This window comes from Diabrotica undecimpunctata, chromosome 1 (genome assembly GCF_040954645.1).
Source record: "Diabrotica undecimpunctata isolate CICGRU chromosome 1, icDiaUnde3, whole genome shotgun sequence".
NCBI lineage: Eukaryota > Metazoa > Arthropoda > Insecta > Coleoptera > Chrysomelidae > Diabrotica > Diabrotica undecimpunctata.
The window spans coordinates 171949074-171972203 of record NC_092803.1 but is presented as its reverse complement, the minus strand read 5'-3'; the positions used below and the strand labels follow the sequence as shown (position 1 = coordinate 171972203).

At 33.4% G+C, this 23130-nt stretch overlaps 1 protein-coding gene across 1 annotated transcript in view; it reads left to right on the top strand.

Annotated features, from left to right (window-relative positions):
• The window catches only part of Ser (protein serrate), a 508706-nt gene that overhangs the window by 427750 nt on the left and 57826 nt on the right, over positions 1–23130 (top strand). The window contains exons 6-7 of the mRNA XM_072520565.1: positions 2961–3094; positions 18382–18615. Of these exons, the coding sequence (XP_072376666.1) occupies positions 2961–3094; positions 18382–18615 (368 nt within the window). The remainder of the gene's footprint in view (positions 1–2960; positions 3095–18381; positions 18616–23130) is intronic.

Here is a 23130-nt window from a genome sequence, read left to right as displayed (position 1 = left end):
AACCTTTAAATATTGAAAAATCTAGAAGATCCGGAATTTTGTTGTTATCTGCTGGCGCTAGTATGTTGGTTGTCCTGTGGATAAGAAGAACGAATTGTTTTTCTGTAATGATCGATGTAGGTTTCTACCTTTCGTTGTAGTTAGTCGAGATCACCATAGAGTTTTTTTCTCATTCCAATCGCCTGCTACCAGGAAGTGCGAGCCAAGGGTTTGGAAGAAGCTGTCGTATTCTTCAACTCTGATATTATGTCTAGGAAGTGAATAAATAGCTGCGACAATCAATGGCCACGAGGACGTTCCTATTCTAATTGAGGTACTCTGAATTTTAGATGTGGAATAACTTTGTAAAATGTTATGTTTAACAGATGATCTAACTATGATCAAATATGATTGCTGTTCCTACATGGGTTGTTCCGTCGGGATGATGGGTAAAATATGTTGTTTTGTGTTGAATGAGTCTCTGTTCTATCAGTTAAATGACTCTCTGATATATATACATAAGTGGACTTTATAACTCTCTCTCAATATCAAACATAGTGTAACGAAGGAAAAGGTCCACTGCAGCAACCTTATTGAGGATAATATAACCTAAACATTTGTTACCAATGACTAAGTTATAATAATAAAAAATTACTATAACTAAATATACAAATAAATCAATAGTACAGTTTCCAATATATCGTTAAGTAATGTTTGTGTAGAAATTATTAAGCACCATCTTTAGAAATGCTGTTCTTCCATCGATGAAACAGAATCATTATTAACTTGATAAACGTTGACGTTTTCATTAATTACCCAACCCATTTTATTCCACTTTTATTATTAATTATGCAAAAGACAACTACAACTTGTTTTTTGTAGCATGTAATTATCGCATTAGTAACACTTATACAAAGTAGGAAGTGAAAAACGGAATGGCTTCAGAGCTGGACAGTACACGCGATGATAAATGATACATAATGGAAATTATCACTCCGCTAGTTTATGTCTGTCACTTGTTTCGCTTCAGGTCAGAACTACTTTTAGTTTATGAATGATTTTGCTTAAATTTATGAGTGTTTTAAGGTTTATTTATCGTCTTTAACCGTTAGTACTAATTAGTGATGCGCAGTTCGGACGCGAGGCCGGCTGAATTCTTTGGAAAGAATCGTCGGTAAAAAAATGTATAAAAGATGGAAGAAAATATAATATATAATAGAATTTATAATATTCGCAACATGAATAAAAAGGAAAATAGATAAAAAAGGATCGAAGGCAACCGTAAACACGCATTTCTGACTCGTTGATCATCATCAGTATGGTGCAGCCTATTTAGGATAAATTAAGTTTAAACACAATCACTGCAGGAGCAGTGTAACCAGTTTGTGGCAATAATATCAGAATACGTGGAAATTTCACAGCTGCAACTAACACATCCACGGAATAAACTAGAACTATCTGGGAAAAGAAACAACAACAACATTTAAAACAAATAGAAATAAAAACGTTAAAGGAGTAAATGGTACAAAGTAAGGTGAAGAATAATAGCACATATTGCAACAAGAATGAAAAGAAATAGAAGATGAAAGACACCGTAAATACGTACTTCTGACGCGTTGTACCTCATTAGTACGGTTTTAAATCTTTAATCTTTAATAGCACTTGCTCTATTCACGATTCGTCCAATATCCTCCCGGATTAGAACATTCAACACAAATTTTATGTTAGGCAAATTTAATTTTAAAGTGAAAAGTCGCTATAAGATTACAAGCAATTTGTAAATTTCTAACCCATTGACTTCTTGTGATTGAAGATTATGGTCGCTGTCATAATTGGGTATTAGAACATATCATTTTACTACACGTTTTTGGTCAAAGTTTGGTCAACGGTTAATTAGGAAAATTAAGTATTCTTCTTCTTTTTTTATGTATAGACTCCTAAGGCCTGTTTCTGCTTCGATATTAGCCTACCGCATTGTTTAAAGTATCATATCTCTTCCTTGGTCTTTCAATACTTCTTTGATCATTTTTACTATCCTATCTTCTACTATTCTACTAATGTGTTTGTATTCCCTTTTTCGTTTTGTTACCCATGTATTTATGTGTTCTACAATTATACTTTTCTTACGTTCTTGCTTCTCTCGATTAGTGATCTAATTGCTGTTTTATAAATCCTTGCTTTTGTGCCTTGTTTTGGGGCTTGGTCTTCCATACTTTATTAGCAAGAGATCTATTCGTTGGATTTGCTCTTAATACTCTCATTCTGTTACCATGACCTTGATGTACTGCTACATTATTTCGTCCATTATTATATTAAAGCGACCCTTCCAACGAAAACTGTTGTAACTCAAAATCCCTCATTCGACAAAAGCGACGTTCTGTAATTTTTTTAATTATCACTACTACGTTTTTCATTTTTTACTTAGTAATTATTTGTGCAATCAAAATTATTGCAAACGAATATAAATTTCACAATGTCTTGTTTTGCGATGCCGAGTTCTTTGTAATTTTCTGCAAAACTCTAGGTAAAATAACCTTTATAAGGAATCTTCGGTTCGAACTGAATTTCCCTAATTTTGCTTATCGCTACCACCTCCGCAGTGTTAGTTCTCTTCCAGTTCTGTTCCTCAACCATTGGTTTAAAACTAAAAAAGTCTTCTTGAGACATTACTTTCTCTCTATACTGTGGGGAAGTAACTTTTGCCATCTTTATGAGGCTAAACCACTGGTCAGGAGTATAAATATTCGAATATCGTTTATTTGCAACTTCTATCACAGCGTGCATGTTGTCGGTATGTTTTAGGTATGACCCATCTCAAGGAAACGGTGTGTTATTTCCAAAACCAAAGTCACCGATGCATGAGCAAACATCGGAAAAATGAAACGATTGCGGTTTTGCCCTCCCCAATTGTCGGAGTATAACACGACTTTTCGAATGCCATCTTGTTTTGCACCAAAAACTAAAACTAACTTTTTTTTCAGGTGCCGACCTGGTTGGCGAGGAGATTACTGTGATCAATGTGAACCATATCCAGGATGCAAGCACGGATACTGCAATGGATCTTCGTGGCAATGCATATGCGATACAAATTGGGGTGGAATTTTATGTGATCAAGGTAAGAAAATTTTTATTTTTTGGCTATTAAATGTTACTATTAAATGTTTTGACTATTATCATAAATAAAAAATAACGTCAAGTGCATTTACTCTATGCCCCATTACTTAAAAAGGCAACGCACCATTAAAAATTAGGGTGTGTACAATAATATCTCATCAAAATGTTATCAAATAAATTTGATTGCCACAACACAACTCCCTTCTCAACACACATGTTCTTAAAAACGTGTCAAAGGGTTAATCACGGCTTATACATGCACACGTACGACCCTTCTTGAATATATGAGGGTTGCCAAAATTTCGATCAAGTGTAGAATTGTCGGTGTTCACCAATCCGTGTCAACTTTAGTCTACACGAAACTGCCCCACAAAAAATTAACCCCTATTACAACGATGAGCTCCAGTTTTTTTATATTTTGATGAATAGTCAATGACTCCCTCCAGACGCGGAAGTATTTTTTTATGTTTTTCAACAGTTGCACAATTGCTTTGATACATCTGGACCGTTCTCATGCACTTGTTTGGTTTTTAGAGTGGTGAGCACAGAATAGAGCTGTCTTTAGAAAAATAATGTTGCCTATGTCTATTGCTGTGTTTGAGGGTTGCTAGTTTACTCATAAATTAAATCAACATATTTATATTCAAAACTAGATAACTAGATGAAAAGAATCCTTGTGTATTAAATTTTTGCGAAATATTTTGGCTTTTATTACATAAAAGATGGATTTTTAAGTAAAAACAAATTCCACAAAAAATATTTCAATAAATTGGAATATTTGTTGTGTAATTTTAACTTTAAAATTATTGAAGGTAAGTCATAAGTATTGAGTTGGCAATAAAACATTTTATATTATACAAATATATTCTTCTCTTATCTATTTAATTTTTATTGTAATGGAACATTGATTGCCTTTTAATACTGAAGCTTATCAGTAATCTTCTTTTTAACATCTGATATTCTTTATAAAGTTGGCTACTATCATAATCAGTATCATTAGAATCTAGACGAATTAATGCCTCCCTAATATTCCTGTACAAGCTACTACACAATCTCATTGACTGCCCTGATATTCTTCGACAAATAAATTTTAACGTTCCATCTTATCCAGTGAGAAATTCGATTACGTTCAGAAATACACAAGCTAGTGCGATATATTTCACTGCAGTTTAAAGCAGCTTACTAGGATGGCTGAGATCTACCTAGGTGATTGAGTAGTTTCTTTATGTTAAGGTTAAATACTCGAAAAATGTGTTAAATGTGTTATTTAGTTAGTACTCATGAATTATTAATATATCATTTAACTTTAGTATTGTATTTTCTCCTATAAATGGATTCTGTTGGACAATAAACGCTATTATTATTATTATAATTTATATAATATATAATATAAATTTTTATTATTATTATAATTTATATAATATATATAATATAAATTTTTGGCTTATTTTCAATAAAGATAGTGAATTGCATAATTATGCCTCAAGAAAATAGGTTGAGTGCAATACTAAGAAACCGGTATAACCGGAAACCGTCATCCAGAATTTTAGGAGACTGGAAATTCTGTATGAAAAACTGGCACATTGTGAAAATTCGATTAAATTTTTACGAAGCTGTAAGGCTAACAACTTAATACCAAAGAACTTGAAATTACTCCCAACATATTCAAGCAGGTTACAAAAAATTCAATTTTATTTGTGTATTGCCTAATATGAAAACGTAAATTTCTGCAGTTCGTAGATATTGTCATAGAGAAATATTTACAAAAACTAATGAAACCATTTTAGTCAGAAATCAGACATCCTACATATTGTAAAAACAATATTTCCGAGTTCTAAAATTTTCAAACCATTAAGAAAACTTTAAACAAGACCATTGTCATTTTATTTTTAATTATCAATATTAATATGTAATAAAGACAATACTTGATAAAAATATTTTAAATATTGTCCTAAACCGTGTTTGATATTCTTTTATAAAAATCGGTTTTTCCACCAGACTACATTCCTATAAATTTTCTATACGTTTATAGAAAAAGTGCCATTGCTGTTTGATATCCTTTAACACAAAGAGCAGCTTCGAGAAGTTTTTTTGTCGAACTTAAAACACAAAGACACACAGAGAACAGAGCCCGAGCTTGCTACTTAGGTGAAACAAGTGTATCTTAATGCGCATATAGAAGACGGCCATAAACCAATTTAAGCTGCTTACTTATAAAAATGTAAAGCTGTTAAAGAGCGACAGACGTATGCATGGTATACCAGTGGCGTAACGAACACTACAAAAAAGATACTAAAAAAATTTGGTAAACGAAATAAGAAAGAAAGAAATAAGATTCGTGAATGATTTCATAAATAAATATATAAAAAGCAATGGGGATATAAATATATGAAAAGTTAAGATTTATGTCACATGAAAACACTCAATTCGAGAGTCAATTTAACCGTATCCTCTAGTTTATTCCTTTAACCAATTCGTCTAGTTAGCGTTTGCCGTGATAGTTAAAAACTATATCAGTTAGTTTACCAACGAAGACAAATTTAATGCGTATTCATTTGTATTCATTAATTAGAGGCAATTTTAGCTTCTAATTAATGAATTTTTAAAAAATTTTTCAAAATACACAAATTCAAATTATAATTTTTAAAGTTGTTCAGATATATTCTTTCAATCTGTAAAGTAACAGGATCATCTAAAATAATCACCTTGCATCTATAATGAACTTGAATGTTAGAGAAAAAAGTTTACACGAATAATAGTTAAAACAATGGACAGAAAATTAGAGACTTATCAACCAAGAGAACACACCCGATTCCGAAAAAGGTACAGAGCTAATAACCATCTACAAAGCATACAAACTTTAATAGAGAAAGTAGTGGAATACAATACACCTCCAGTGCTAATATTTGTCGATTTTCACAAAGCCTTTGACACATTTGAGCTAAGCAAAATACTACAGGCGCTTTAAGAATGCAGGTTAGGCTATAGGTATACAAAATTAATATACAATATATACCTACATGCAACAACTACTGTCAAAAAACATGCTAATAGTAATTGCATAAAAATAGAGCGGGGGTTAGAAAAGAACACCCAATGTCACCCAAACTTTTTAATACTGTGCTAGAACATGCTTTTAAGAATTTGGATTGGCTAACAAAGGGAATAAAAATAGATGGAGATTATCTATACAAAGTAAGTTTTGCTGATGATATAGTCATAATAGCTGAGGGTCTAGGAATGGCAAGAGAGATAGCACAGGAACTCGTTGTGGCTACAGAAGTTGTAGGTTTAAATATAAACATCTCGAACTCAAAAATAATGACAAATTTGGTACCCAATTAGAGCATCAGTATTGTTGGGTAAGAATGCATATGAAAAACTGAGAAAAACTTTTAAAAATAAACTGCCCCCATGTCCATGTCCGAAGAGAAAAGTATTGGATCAGTGCGCCCTCCCAGTGTCGACATACTTAGCAGAAACACTTACTTTAACAAAAGCCTCAGCTACCAAACTGAGAATCACACAGAAAAGAATGGAACGATCCATGTTAGGATTAACACTGCGAGACAAAATAAAAAACGGGAAGGTCAAGAGAAGAACCAAGGTAAGTGACGTCATCGAAATAATAGCGTGACTAATAATGGGCACGACACATAGCTAAAGTGACGGATGGGCGATGGACAAAGAGGTTATTGGAATGGAGGTCAAGGAAAGGTAAGAGAAACGTCAGTCTACTACCTACACGATGGGCTGACGATTAAAGAAGACAAAATAGAAACTGTAGAAACTGTTAAATCTAGAAAATTTAACCGTTTATATTTAAATAAAGTTACCTAACATTGTTCTAAAACATTTATCTTATTACAGAATTGGCAAGTAAATAGTAGATAAATGCAAATGTATATTTTTTCAATTCTTTAATTAATTCATCTCCTTTCATCATAAGGCTTGACTCACATTTTATTGAATGCACCACCAAAGTATTGGTGAATAATAACATAATGCAGATAAGGAACTCTCTGGAGCATACTCCATATATGCTCGATAGGAGAAAAGTTTGGCGACTGAGCTGGCCATCATTATCACATCAATAGCTTAATATTGCTATAGTACAACATGCGGACTTTCCTTATCCTGCACTAAATCGGCGATTGCAGTAGCGAGAAAGAGAGACTGCAGGTTTTAAGATAAGGTACGGTAATACCTTCTGACCCATATCATAATATTTAAACTTTGGTTTAAACTTTTCATTAGGTATTCAACTGCAACTTTATTGATTTTGTTGTATTAATTATATCTGTTATCTTGTGAATATTTACCCAATAACGATTCTTTTCTAATTACCTGTTTTTTTTTGTATCTGGATGGCAATGTTATTATAAATATCTGTCTTCTGTTCTGTATATTATGCCTATGTTTTTGTATTTTCTTTTTTATTTTGTACTATAACTTGTTAGTCTGATTCTGTTTTTTGTTAATTTTACTTACTATAATATTCGTTAATTTTAATTACATATAATCAGTATTTTTGTTTTCTGGATATTTATTCCCATTTTCGTGTTTTTCTAGATTTTCCATAGGTGTCATCATCATCATCATCATCAACCTGTATGCGTCCACTGCTGGACATAGGTCTCCCTCGGGTCTTTACATCGGTCTCTGTCTTGTACGGCTTGCATCCAGTTATTACTAACACGCTTCAGGTCGCCAGTCCATCTAGTTGGTCGGCGTCCTCTGCTCCATACTGCTTCTTGCCTGGGTTTCCACTCTAAAATACGTTTTATCTATCGATTGTCTGATAATATCCGGCGACGTGTCCTGTCCAATTCCATTTTAACGACGCGATTTTTTCGATAGCGTCTGTTGTTTTTGTTCTACGACGTATTTCTTCATATGGGATTCGGTCTCTCAGAGAGACACCCAACATCTGGCGCTCCATAACCATCTGAGTCTTATCTTGTCTTAGCGAATCTTATTACCTTCCATAGTCTTTAATATTCATCATCAATCAGCCAATCGCGTCCACTGCTGGACATAGGCCGCCCTCAGTTCTTTCCAGTGTTCTCTACACTGGGCCGCTTGTAGCCAGTTTCCCGCTACACGTTTTATATCATCGGTCCATCTAGTCGGTGGTCGTCCTCGGCTTCTTTTATAGTTTCTGGGCCTCCATTCCATAATACGTCTTGTCCACCGTCCAGCTTGTGTTCTGGCTAAGTGCCCTGCCCATTTCCACTTAAGCGTCGTGGTTCTTTCGATGACGTCTTGAACTCCTGATCTTTGCCTGATTTGTTGGTTTGTTATGTGGTCTTGAAGGCTCACGTTCAGCATTGCACGTTCCATGGCTCGTTGTGTAACTCTAAGTTTATTCGCAGACTTTCGCATGAGTGTTAAAGTCTCTGCTCCATAAGTTTGTACAGGCAAAACACATTGGTTATAAACCTTTTGCTTGAGACACATGGGAATTAAACTTTTTAGAATATGGCTTAATTTGCCAAATGCTGCCCATGTCAGGCCTATTCGCCTCTGTATTTCATGTGTTTGATTGCCTTTGCTTATTTTGATCTCGTGTTCCAGATATTTGTAAGTATCTGTTTGTTGTATGGTATTATTATCTATAGTTATCTTTCCACTCATTACGAGATTTGTCACAAGTTTAGTTTTCTCAAAGTTTATCTTTAATCCTGCTCTTTCAGACAGACTTTTAAGCGCATGTATCATAGAAACTGTATCCTGTAAGTTATCTGCGAATAATACAACATCATCTGCAAACCTTAGATAATTTAATCTTTCTTCATCTATATTGATGCCCATATCTTGCCACTGAGTGTTCTTAAATATTTACTCTAGAGCTGCCGTGAATAATTTTGATGAAATATTGTCTCCTTGTCTAACTCCTCGACCTAAGCTGAATTTTTCTGTGTCTTCGTGTAGTCGTATACTTGATGTAGCGTTCTCGTAGATGTTTTTGATTGGTGTCGTGTACCTGTGATCTATTCGGCTTTAATTTAGGGCTTTCAGTACTGTTTCAAACTCTACAGAATCAAAAGCCTTCTCGTAATCGACAAATGCAAGAACCAGTGATATGTTGTACTCGATGCACTTTTCTATTAAAATCTTTATGGTATGCAAATGGTCATTTGTGCCATATCCTGCCCTGAAGCCTGCCTGTTCCTTGTGCTGATAGAAATCAAGTTTAGTTGTTAGTCTCTTTGTTATGATTTTCATAAAGAGTTTGTACATATGTGTCAAGAGGCTGATGGGTCTATAATTTTCTAGTTTAGTAATATCGCCTTTTTTGTGTAACAAGACTATCACTGCACTGTTCCAGTCTTTTGGAATCGTACCCGCATGTAAGCATTTATTAAACAGTTCGCTTACTGATTTTAATAGAATTTCTCCTCCTGCTTTTATTGCCTTAATAACGAGTCCATCATCACCAGGTGATCGATGGTTCTTCATTTCCTTTAAAGCTGCTCTTACTTCTGACACAGTAATGGGTAATGAGTCTTTACTCGTGTCGAGAAATTGTCTTGTGGTCTTTGGCTGATGTAGAGGCCTTTATAAAACTCTCTGGTTATTTTCAGAATGTTTGTTTATCTGTTGTTGCCTTTCCGTCTTTATCTCTCAGCTTGTATATTTCTTTTTTACTTTGTGCGAGTTTTCTTTTCATTATCTTTAAACCTTTGTTCTCTTCTACTGTTTGAGTAATTACATAAGTATTGTATCTTCTTACATCTTTTCTAATTTCCGCTGAAATTCTTTTATTTAGTTTTCTATATTCTTCTTTGTTTCCCTTTTCGTTCTCGCTTAGGTTTCGTCGTATTTCCATGAGAGCTTTTGTATCTTTGCTAATCTTTTCACTTTTGGTGTTATTTCTCTTGCAAAATTTGGGTTGTGCGTTTCTAACCGAGTCTGTTATTAATTTATTGTGATCGTCGATACTGAGAGCTTTGGGATTAAACTAATAATATTAGTATTTTTATTTTTCATAGATTTAGTGTATTTAGTACAATTTCTGAACGGGCTTTTCAGTCCTATCACATAGATTTAAAATAATAATTATTATTGGTATAAGAGTTTTTTCTTTGCAATCTGTGATTGCATAAGGGATAATTCTTAAAGTTTCAAACATTATTTTATATGATCAAACTCTTAACCTACAAGTAATCGATTATATATGCGTAAAGAACAAAGGCAGAGACAGAATATGATTACCAGTTTAACGAGATATTTGTACATTTGTATTCATTATGAATGGATAAGTTTAACAGTGTTCGAATGCAGTCAGTTTTAAAAAAAAATGAACAGGCTGTAATTTTCATGTTCGAAAAATTAATAAGGAGTTTAACTATTTGTCAATACCCATTGAATAGCCACGCCGCTGGGATCTTGCGTCTTTGTCGCTGCACCGTTTTGAAGCACACCGTGGGATCCGGACACAGGTGCTCGTCTGCTTCTTCTTTCTCTTCTTCTCTTCTTCGTTCGTTCTTTTCTTCGCCGAGATCACATACAAGTAATTCGCAAAGTGCTTTCAGCCGTTTCCGATGATAAACAGTAATTTTAATATTTCTTCCGGGTGGCTGTTAGGAAAGTATGTTACGGTGACTATAACTTGTTATTGTGGCATGTAGTCAAATGTGATTTTGAACGGGAAGTAACTGTAAGTGAATAGAGTAGAACTTTTAAGTAATATATACTTATTACATTATTACAACAGTTGGAAAATTGCTTGAAAAATTTGCTGGGAAAAGAAATGGAAGTAAAAAAGACATCTTCCGTTTAATTTATATGCTATGTTCCATTTTCTGTATTATAAGACGATGCACAAAATGATAAAAATAACAGAAAATATTGTTAGTTGTTAAAGATTTTTTACATCCGATTTTAAAATAAGTAATTTAGCAAGGAATCACAGCAGAATAAATTTCGTTCAGAATAACGGCTAATTTGCTGATAACCGTTAAGCTTTAATATGATTATGATTCACACTTCAACATGGCTATGAGCTATGAGTGGGAATACCATATCTTTGGACTCTATGTGTTGAGCTCAAAGAGGCTAAACGCTGGGAATTCTAAAGGCATGGAAACTTAGGTCTATCATCAATAAATCATACCTTTCAGATATTTGTGAAAATAGTCCTGGAAAACTGTATAGGTAATTAAAGGAGGGCATAAACCTTTAGTTGCCCTGAAGGAAAAGGATTTGCTTTGAATGTTCTTGCTTTAGATACGTGGATATAAAGCTTTATTGATTTTAATAAATCATTCAACAAATACAAAGAGAGATACTTACAGAATAGCTTGAATATACCAATTTTGACTTACAATATGTAAACAGTTTAACCAACTTTTTAAAGAAACATATACTCTAATGCCAGGCCCATTTGTGAAAATATGAAACTATGAAACTGTATAGAAAACAAATATGTAAGACATAGACAACTGCTATCTTGTTTATATTGTTATACTTGTGCGTTACAGTCAGTAAAATATTGGAAATCCTAAATATCAATAAATCATTAAACAAATACAAAGAGATACTTATATAATAGCTTATATATACCAATTTTGACTTTTAATATGTAAACAGTTTAATAGGCCCGCTGTGTAAATTTACTTTAGTATCGAAAACAAAGATGCAATAGAAGACATAGACAACTGCTATCTTCTTTATGTTGCTATACTTGTGTTTTACAGTCAACAAAATATTGGAAATTCTAAATATCAATAACTATACTAGCGACTTAGATGTATAAGCATAAGTCAGTGGCAACAAACTGAGACAAGGTCTTTGTATAGGCTTTTTTTGTCTAGCTTATACCGTTTATCTGATATTTAAAAAAGGCGAAAATACAATTGGTCAATCACGAACAATGTATCTCTATATAATAAATTATATTAAATATCAAAAACGTGTGAAAATGTTTTTGAACTCTGTTATTTAGACGGGTAGTAGAGACGTGTAAATTATAATTGTTGGTATGTATATAATTGTTAATGGAAACATGGCGGTAATAAGGTCAGTTGTTGTATGTGAGCAGGAAACCCAAATTTTAAAAAATTAATCATCACGAACGATTGTTTAAACTAGCGTATTATCCTCAGGGCTATGGTTGAAATTTATTTAATGACTCGCGATATAAAAAATATCCATTTTTATTAAATTTTTATTAACAAAACCATCGTGAGAGCGATCCATTTATAAAAATGGTACAAATTTAACCGATTTTGACGGTTTCTAAAACTAAATTTTTTAATATTTAAGAGAATGTCACAATATCTGAATTTTTAAGAATATGTCTTGCTATTTACTAATATAGGAAAGCCTAAAATTAAAATTACAAAACTGGAAAGCACTGATATTTTTAGCACGTACATTGCTTAAAGTTGAGCCATAAAAATGAGACTAGAGCCTTAAGATTTGGCCTATTTTACACAGACAACAGAAATATATGATACATTTATTAGTGAATAAAAAGTAAGCATCCCAAAGAAAAATTATGCACGATGGACTTGAATTTATGAGACTGTGAGATTTCTTTTCGAAATCGAATTAGATAACTCTAGATAACATAGATAACTAGATAACAAATCCAAGCTTACTGGAAGCTATTGGACGATGTGATGAATATCCTTTTATTCTGACAATAGATGTATAGTTTACCCTTGCAAATCACCACCTTTTGCACTCCTTACGTAGAGAACAGACATTAAAATGAAAGTACTTTATGTTACAAATTGTAACATACAATTTGTAATTGCAATTTGGCAATTTTACAAACTAGTGTTATCAATATCAAAATAATTTGTTTTTCTTTAAATTTGCACTTAAAATATTATGCTTTCTATTTGTGTATAAATGTTTATAAATCGAAAAACTTCTTTTAATATCAACAGAAGGTATTGGTGCATGTTTAAAAACTTGTTTATGTGGGAAGGCTGTACTGGAACTGGTGCACGATCACATTGATGCAAAATATTCCTTAACATGATTAATCAAATCGACTGATTCACAAAGAATCAAATTTTGATATTCAAGTTTTTTATACCCCAAAAAGAAATTTAAAATTTAAGCTGATGTAAACTTATCTTGAACAAAACGTGCTGTAGTCAAATTGCTGGTTTCCTCCAATTGGTTTGACGAAATAAGCTAAGATCTTCGTGTAAAACCCCTATCAATAAATGCGGAAATATCTGCAAAAATGAGGTAAAAGTGACATTGCTAACTTTTGAAATTGGAAATCCCGAAGATATCAAGGCATCACAAAGGTACTGGTTAAAATACTAAGCACTACGCCATTGTCAATTGCCCTTTTGGATTGGACCCTTTAATAGTTTTTTCACATTTTTTAAGGTGACGTGTCTTTGCATGCTGATCGACTAAAAATTTTCTATCAGAAGAAATTTGAAACAAAGAGCCAAAGCTTATTCACACGTGTTTTTTACCGAAACATACGTTGACAATGGCTTTCACTTGTCTTAAAATGAAAATAGTTTTTTACTTTTAGTTAAGTACTTCCCCTTCATCTAGCTTTAATTTAGGATATGGCTGAATCCAAGCACTTAGTTCTGACATATACGGGATATAAACAAATTAACAGAGTCACGGGTTTATTTGCCTCAATACACACGTTTACACGATTTGACGCGAAAGTTATCAATAAAACTAATGTAAATTTCGGAGATTCATACAGCTACTTCTTACTAAAAACTCCACGGACACTTTTGCTTCTTTTGGGTTTCGAAAAAACTCATCCCACCAAAAAGGTTTATGTTTTATTTTGTTTATATATTTAGGGTCGTTAATTGCTTCATAGGTTACCTAAAACCTTTTATTACAATAGCAGGTATGCCCAAAATTAAAATGGTGCAAAGGAACAGTGCAGAACTCGGAGAACTTGAATGAAAAATTTCGAGAAAAGGTCGACACATTCAGAAAATATTGGCATTATTCACTATTTTTATAACAATATGTAGATATACCTATGCAATTTCTTGTAAAAATATGAAATTTATGCAATTTATGCCAGATATGCACAAAATGCATTTTTGTGCATTTCATTAATCTCCTTGAAATTTGTATCATTTATCTCTGCATATTAATTTTTTGGATTTTACCCATATCTTTATCTGGACTCACATGTCTTTTTTTTTCTTTTGTTGTCTTTTTAATAAAACGGTAAATTCTATTCGATAACTGGCACCCAGAATAACGTATTATATCCTCCTTTGTCCTATTTTTCGTAATTTTTAATGCCAAATGAGCCGTAACACACACAACTCGGATAATGTCAGTTTTTTATAATACCTTTCTCCCCTAAGTAATAAAAAGAGGGATTATCTCTTCATCAGAGGGTCGGTAACGGAGCTTATCGCAAAGTTCTAAGCTTATTTGTTGAAATTGGATTATACCGTATCGATGCATACGCATTATAATGTAATCTTTGACAGGATCAATGAGCGGTTAAAGGAATGTGCACATGGGTTTTCGATATATTTGTTCAGTTTTACGTTTAGAAAAATATTTTACAAATTGAACATACGCTCAAATTTACGTGCTAATGAATTTTTACTTGAATTTAGTGATTTTTTTTATACAAATGCAAGATATATTTTATAATAAAAAATGAAGCAAATTACAAAAGTAGTTAGAGATTGTTTAAAATGTATCAATTGTATTGTATCATAATGAATTAACTTATTTTCAATTATAAATAAATTAATTTTTAACAAAAAAAGCTATACGATATTTTTATTATATTTAAAAATATTGGGCTATCCTACAAAATAGTATAACGTGAACATAACCTCGAATGAAGTTCCACGGAACAAAATATTGGTGTCTGGCTAGTCTGGCAGAGTTGCCATGTCCTTATAATGTATACGTTGTATGCTTTAAACGTAAAGAGGGCAAGGTTTTAAAAAGTACATTTTTATTATACTTTTTTTTTGAATTCTCCATTTTTTTAATTCATGGAAAACACGAACGGTTAATTATTTGTTTCTTTCCATATTGATTGCAGTTAATTATTAGATATTGTTGTCAATTTTCGTTTGATAGATTAGCCGATAGATTTAGCAATAGAGACAGAATCTTCAAACCGCCAGTTGTCAGATTGCATCAGATACACCAGATGTACACCAGATGAAAATTTTATGACACTTTCATATCACTTTTCAATCATTTTGGGAGGTACCTGCAACTGTACTCTTAGTCACTTGTAGCTTTGCAGTGAGCTTGTCCACATCGCATCGTTTGCTGCTTAATTAATGAATTATTATATACCGCATGCTATTACCCGATTTTGAATATATTTGAAGCATACAACACATACATTATAAGGACATAGCAATACTGCCACATACCAACATTTTGTTCCGTGGGTCTTCATTCGAGGCTATGTTCATGTTGCACTATTTTGTGGGAAAGCCAAGTATTGCTCTACCGGTAATGACATTATATTTTTGTTTTCCATGAACTACTGTTTTCACTTTTTGGGTTTGTAACAATCCTTTGAGAATAATTGCTTACATCTAGGTTGCCAATCATTTTTTCCAGAATGTGTTGTCCAAACATACTTTTATTGCCTTCTTTTAGACAAATATGTAACTACTTTATATAATCTCTTCATCAACACCTGAAAGATCTTTTATTTGACCCTAATAGACTCAGGGCAGCTTTCGAAGCTGCTTTGCTGTGCTCAAGATTCGCTGGAATCCATTGAGATTTATTTATAGCAGAGAGGGAGACAGTTCGCAACCCGGGTTGCCTCTTTGGTCGTGCGCTTTATATTTGTATTTGTACTGAGAAACTCAGAACTCACTTATTTCTAGGTCCTCTTCTGGACCATCTCTTTATCCTTTTATTTTTGTGTCCATTTTATTTTCAGCAGTTGAAGCAAAATGATGTCAGGCATTAGACCGTGCCAAGGGTGTAATCTCCCAGAGTTAGCAGCTCTCTGAGATATCGCTTAGGCAACACTTTTTACCCCATACCATGCACTCTCTGAACACGATATATCTGGATTGGTGAACACATTAGTCGCAGCTCAAATCTCATCTTATGATTTACTGTCTAGTGATTTACTGATTAATCATGGTACAAGTATGCATATGTAAATTGATATACTTTATTCACGCCCATATATCAATATAACTTTCGTTATTAGCCATGGGGATGCGATGTGTAGAGGATCAATACGTCATCTAGTCTGTCCGGCTCAGAGTACTAAGAAACTCATCCGGAATACTAAGTTCAAAGCTATTCCTCTTAATCCCAGATCAGTACGACACATAACTGGTTAGTAACAATTTCCTTGTCCTGCGCCTCCTTTTCATAATTTGCTATTAATCCCTTCCGCTCCGAGCTGTATACCGGCAAAAGTTTTTTAATGAAAATACATTTTACGATAGTTATGATGTTTAAAGCAATTTGAATTTATATTACAGTTTATAGTGTTTACCAGAATATCCACATAAAAATATTTGGGTGTACCAGCATATCCACGCTTGGATATCAATTTTACTACCAAAATATCCACATCTGGATATCATTAAAATATATCTATGTATTTAATTTATAAAGTCACGCCAAATATTAAAAAATAAAACATTTATAAAACGACAGTGAACAATTTAATTATATTCAGAACAAAGCAAAAAATAAAAGAACATTATTTTATCACTTAACTGTTCCACTGAGCAAAGTCCAGGTTTGTCAATGCAACATTTTCTCGTTAGTTTACGCACTCCGCGTCTTTTACAAAATTATAGAAACTTTTCGTAGAGCTCTCTTTTTTCCAATTTCTTTTGGAAAATCGGCCATTGCATGCAACGGTTTCACAGATGTAGTAGGTTTTTTTTTTATCATTCATTTCTTGATATCCTTTACTATATTTCAGAAGTATCCCCGGATAAACGTCTTTTTTGTCCTTTTAGCGAACTAGAAGGAGCGTATCCTTGCAAACAAAACATAATTGTTGCCTATCTGGCAACAATCGTATAATGGAACCAATGTTAATTCTCTTGGAACGCCTGTATTTGGTCGAATAGTGCCTGTAAAGAAAGTTTTTTGTATGAATAGAAACTCGCAAAGACGAACGGATGTCTACCAATTATCTAAAATCGCTTCACGATTACTGTTTAGTAGGTTTTGCCAAAGATAAACTACTATTTTCTCGGAATAAGAAAGGTTTTCTGTTCATAAAATGTGCAATATGTCATATATATATCCTTGCAGATATATATACAAAAATTCCAGGTATTTCCTCAGACGCTCAGACGCACCGGGACATAAGGAAAATATTTTGAAGCTTATTATCATCAAACGGATCCGTAACGGCTGTCCAGTTGCTCATTTGTACCCCAGCAATGACTTCTTCCTCATCCATTGATGAATACTTGCTGTTTGAATCGCTCTCGAAGTCACTATTAGACATTTCATAACTTAAATTACTTTCACTCTCGAGATCCGTATCCATTTTTACTAATATAAAACACAATTACGTACCTAATAGGCAAGAAAAAGAACACGTGCTCCCTCAGCAAACTCTAAACGTGCACTTAATAAGTATCTTGCCGCTGAGTTGGGTTGCCACCAGACTGAACGTTGACCTTGAGCTGTTTGCATTATTCTGGAACTTTTTTTTAAATGGTTATCCATGTCCTACTGCGATCCAAACTAATCTACAGAGCCCTACACCACTTTTACAGAGTGCATTAATATCCCCTATGTGAATATTCGTATGTGGATATCGTGGTAAAGTTCACCATACCTAAAAATATACATACGTGGATACAATAGAGCGGAAGGGGTTAAGTAACTACTGTACTACTGCACTAGAATACGTTATTTTTAATTACCTAAATGGTACAAAACTATAGAAAATTTTTTAAATATAGGATAAGTCCATTTTGTGAGCTTATTGCAGCATAAGACAAAAATTGACAATAAAAACAATTTATAGTGGGTCAAGGCGTTCCCTTACATTGATCATTTTGAAAATGCGCCATTATAGGGAGAAAAATAAATTATAATGACATTAAGAAATCTATAAGGCTATTGCCACAAGCTAAAAACACACTTTTAAATTGATTACCACATGGCAATTCTATTAAGCAATTGATTTAATAATAATCCAGTGGGAAAATATTGACAGCATAAAAATGATCGCTTGCATACTGTATTTTTTAATTATTGTGCACCAAACGCATACCTTTCAATCTCTACAAATTCTATACTACCCATTAACAGAGCGTATCTAATTGCCTGTTTTAATTTCAGACCTAAACTACTGCGGTACGCACGAGCCCTGTCTAAACGGTGGCACTTGTGAAAACACCGCCCCCGATAACTACCTGTGCACGTGCCCCGAGGGTTTTTCTGGTGCTAACTGCGAGATCGTCGACAATCCCTGCGCCCCGGCGCCATGCCTGCACGGTGGCACCTGCATTGAGGCCGGGGGCTCTTTTAGCTGTGAGTGCGGCAATGGATGGACGGGACCCACCTGCAATATCGGTAAGTAACTAATTTTCATTAGTGCCCTAGTATATTAGTTTTATTAGTATTGTATGGTATATGAAAATTATTTGCGTAAACTTGTTTACAAGCATTATGAGCAAGAACCCGATATATACTACATGCGAAATATATTATGTATTACGATTATTGTGAGAGATGGTTTGACTATTTCAAAATTACTAGATTTTACTGTATTATCCCTACTGAAAGATAATTTTACCACAATAATTGCCATGCCCATATATAAGCTATATTACGTACATTTTTCGAATCACAAATATAAGTATATAATTTGTCAGATTTTTTAAAAATATACATTGATATATTTTCTATTTTATACATTTATAAAGATAGGCCAGGTCAACAGTACATAGGTTAATGCAGGGTCAAGCTCCTATAAGGATAATGCAAGGAGTCTATTAAACAAGGTAATTTTAGCATATGAGAAGGCTGATAAATTGGGCCGAAAAGGAGCTTGTGAACCACTAACTGGTTTGGAGCCTTGCTTTGAAGTTGCGAATGCTTACAACCATTGATAAATGGGTGCAAGATAAATCTATGTCACAGTAGGGATATACACTAGCACAAAGACAGGTTAAAGAGCTCATTTAGAGACATTTAGCCAAATTCACAGCCGATTTATTGACACACAATCGAAAGATTGTCAGGATGATAGTGGAACTGCTGACTGGACACTGTACCTCAATAAGCATTTCAGTCGTACTGGCTTTACGGAAGAGGACACTTGTCGGTTCTGTCTAGAAGAAGAGGAAACCGCGCTGTACGTATGTCAGTGTAAGGGCATCACAAGCCTGCGCTATCTAGCAATCGGAGAGAAAAACTAGAAACACCAGTCTATAGAAAAAGACTCCTTTCAAGGCTTTAATTGGACAGGGCTAAATGAGTAGTTTTAATTGACAAAGATCTGTAAAGGTTGCAGTGTGTCAGGCCAAAAGCTGTTCTAGTTTCTAATCTAATCTATTTTATACACATTATATCACTTAAAATATTTGTAGAACTTCGGACTATACGTACTTTCAGTTGCCATCTCTGTTTTCGGTACGCATGTGTATTGACTCCAGAGAAAATCCTAAAAAATATTTCCGATAACGTATACTATTAATGTTGTTTGCATTAAATGGTTGTTGCATTAAAATGTCGTTATTCGTGTCGTCAGTACCTATATAAAAAAATTTGATGCCATTTATAGAGCCACAATCTTCCACGTATTAGGTTTTCTTCTAGGACCTTATTTATTTTCTTTGGCAGCAAAAGTTTCCAAACACTTAAATAGTTTGGTTAGAGTCTATTGATTTTTCTTGAAAGAAAAAAAATATTAAGGAATGTTATTAAATGGAAGTGATAGAGGACATTCTTGCTCTTTAACTGTACCTAACAAGTTTTTGCGTTATAAGTTTTGCTTCAGAAAATTTGCAGAATATTTCTTTCCTCCATATTAATCGAAAATATTTTTTTATACCATTATAGGTGAATGACCTTCTCGTTTGTACAATTTTAACCTCTACTAGTATGCCTTGCTATTTTAAGTTGTTGCCAAATATCGTGACTTCATCATGAGTTATTTTCTCCGATATCTTTCCAGTTTTCTCCCAGTCTTCTCGTTCTTGCACATTATGAGATTAAAACTTGGAGGGTTACTACAATTTGGTCTAATCTTATGAAATACTGCTGCAGTTGTTCTTTATATTGCTGTTATAATTTGTTGTTTACACAGTTAAAAGTTTTTACATAAAAAAACATAGAGTAAAGAATGATATATGTGAATATAAGGACTGCAAGGTAATAGCTAGTAATACTATGAGCCAACAACGTCAGTTGCTTGTGCTGGACATCGAAGTAAAAAGTGAAACTAAACCAAAATATCTGAAAGGGCCCTAACAATCAACTGATGAATGTTAAAAGGTATATTTAGCGAATGGAATTAGTTGATATTTCTGAGGAAGTGTCGACAGCTTTGGGGGAGGCAGGAAAAAGTTAGTTAACAGGTTTAATTAATAGAATTATGGAAATGGGTCAAATGTCAGACGAATTGAGAAGCAGTCTACAAAATAGGTATTCTGTGCTGCAGTCACTTATATTGCAGCAAAAACTTAGCAAGTATCTCTTGCCATTTTTTTACAGAACTTGCCCACGATCCGAAGAATATTCAATAATTATTAATTAAACTTGTATCCATCTTGATATTGCCGAAACTAAACACATTTAAAAAAAATACACACTCAATGGTTCTCGGCAGACAGAGAAGGCCAAAACGGTTTAAAAAGTATTATAGAGTTTCATTGAAGTCTCTTGAAAATCTACCTAGATACAGGAAAACGATCAATTGTGAGTAGCAGTCAATAGACTGCAATAATCTAGCGATAAAATCGAATTAAAATTAAAACAGGCTTATCTGATTAAGAAGAAAGTGTTTTTCGTAATCATAACATACATATTCATAAGCTGCTTTAAATGACAAAAATTAATAAAAGTGATCTAGAAATAGTGCACCAAATGGCAATGAAGGTGATCTCGTAAGGTTCCGAAACGACACATTTTCACCCTCAGTTACCAACTACGTGAATCGTGTCTTTCGTGAACCTTTTTCCTGTAACTGAAATACGACAAAATTGTATGATTTAACTGAAACACATTAATTCGTTAAAACTGTAAATAAATCTATCAATAAAAATTTATCCAAACATGAACAGTTTTCAGACCTCCGCACAGACTTGTGTAAAAAAACACACCTAATCTATATACGTATCATCCTGAATAGAACATTAGAATTTCATGCAGTCGAGTAATTGGAAGCTGGTCTTCGTCTCTCACCACAATACTCTTATTAAAATACTCAGATACTCAAGAAAGGAGTGGCATTTAGAAAATGTTGTATATATAAATTGTAAACACAACATGACTTATTAGTAAACAGGCGAGGTGATTAGAAGTAATTATTTTTAAGATCCTTTTATGTTAGTCGTAGTGAAGAGCGACCGGTCGTTTGTTTACATAATGAAAGAGGGGTTCTCGGAGGATTGAAATTTACGTAAACGTTTTCATGTTAAACAGATATTCTTATTAGATATGATTAAAAAGGAAGTGCAGAGATGCCAAATTCGTCGCTAATTAAGAATAATGAATACCTACCGCAGAAGACATCCTAAACGCGTGTCCGATCCAGATGATTGTTGTGACACAGAATTATAAAATTAAAAATAAATATATTATGTGAAGTTTAGGTGTGAGATGAATTATTGCCAAAATTAAAAAATTCCGATTAAAAGTAATTATTAAACGACTTTAAACGCTAAAATAAATATCGTTGAGTGCCAAAAGAGAAGGGTCTGAAAAGTACATGGTAAGATAAGTTAGAAAAGACGTTGTGGTAAAGAAAACTTAAGGATAATACAGATATACAATTACAGAAGCCGACTTGAAAGTTGAGTAAAAGAGAAGACAATGATGATGATTTTTGATGCTATGGAGCGTGTACATGCAAGCGAGAATGCGATATAATTATAACAAGAGGGATTCTCTGCTCTCCTTATTGTTGTAATGATATGTTACACCAGTTTCTTCTGCCTCTGAAACAGAAGTATCCATTTTCGCTCCGGAAGCGTTGGCCACTCAAATATTCCTGTTGACTAGTCATTAGGCGCTAGGTCCAAACTGTAAGGTGGGTAGGACATGACAGTACTCCCAAAGAGTATCAAACTTTATTGTGTTTGACGGGAGTCGTGAAGTCGAGCTTTGTCGTAAAGCGGCGTTATACATCTGACAGTCGTCCTCGTCGGGTTCTGGATAGCTCGACTGAGTTTTTGTATTTTTTTACAATAACTGTCTGAATTAATTCTTTTTCTAGGTTCCACGAAATAGATCAGCATTATTCCCTTACAATCCCAAAAATACTGGTCATGAAAAAGTTTGTTTGAACTTCTTTGCGACTGGTGACCCCGGACGACTCCACTGTTTAGATCATTGTTTCATTTATGAATAAAATATAACACCCTCGTTAAGTCTTCTTTAACCATGTTGCGTTGACTGATCTGTAAAATAAACGTAAAATTTATTTCGAAACACCAATATTTAATTAATTATCAAAGAAATCACACTAATGTTATAATATTTCTTTTGATTATACATTTTGTGGTGACAGAAATAAATTAAATTACGTAAAGAAAAATTTAATAACGAATAAAAAAATGATACATGTATATTAATGATTCTTCTGAGGTTTCTCCGTAACACTTCTTCCTCTTCTTCTTTCTTCTTATATGTAGGCTTTAAAGCCTGTTTCTTTTTTAATATTAGTCTGCTAAATTGTTTGAATTATCGCGCCATCTTTTTCTTGGTCTACCAATACTTTTTCGTCCATTTAGTGACTTATCTCATGCTCTTATCGCCTGTTATTTCATGCTCTTTAGTATTTAGCTCTTTTAGACTATTTTACTCTTTTAGAGTATTTTCATCTCTGTTGTTTCTAGTAGACGTCTCTTTTTAGATGTGTCA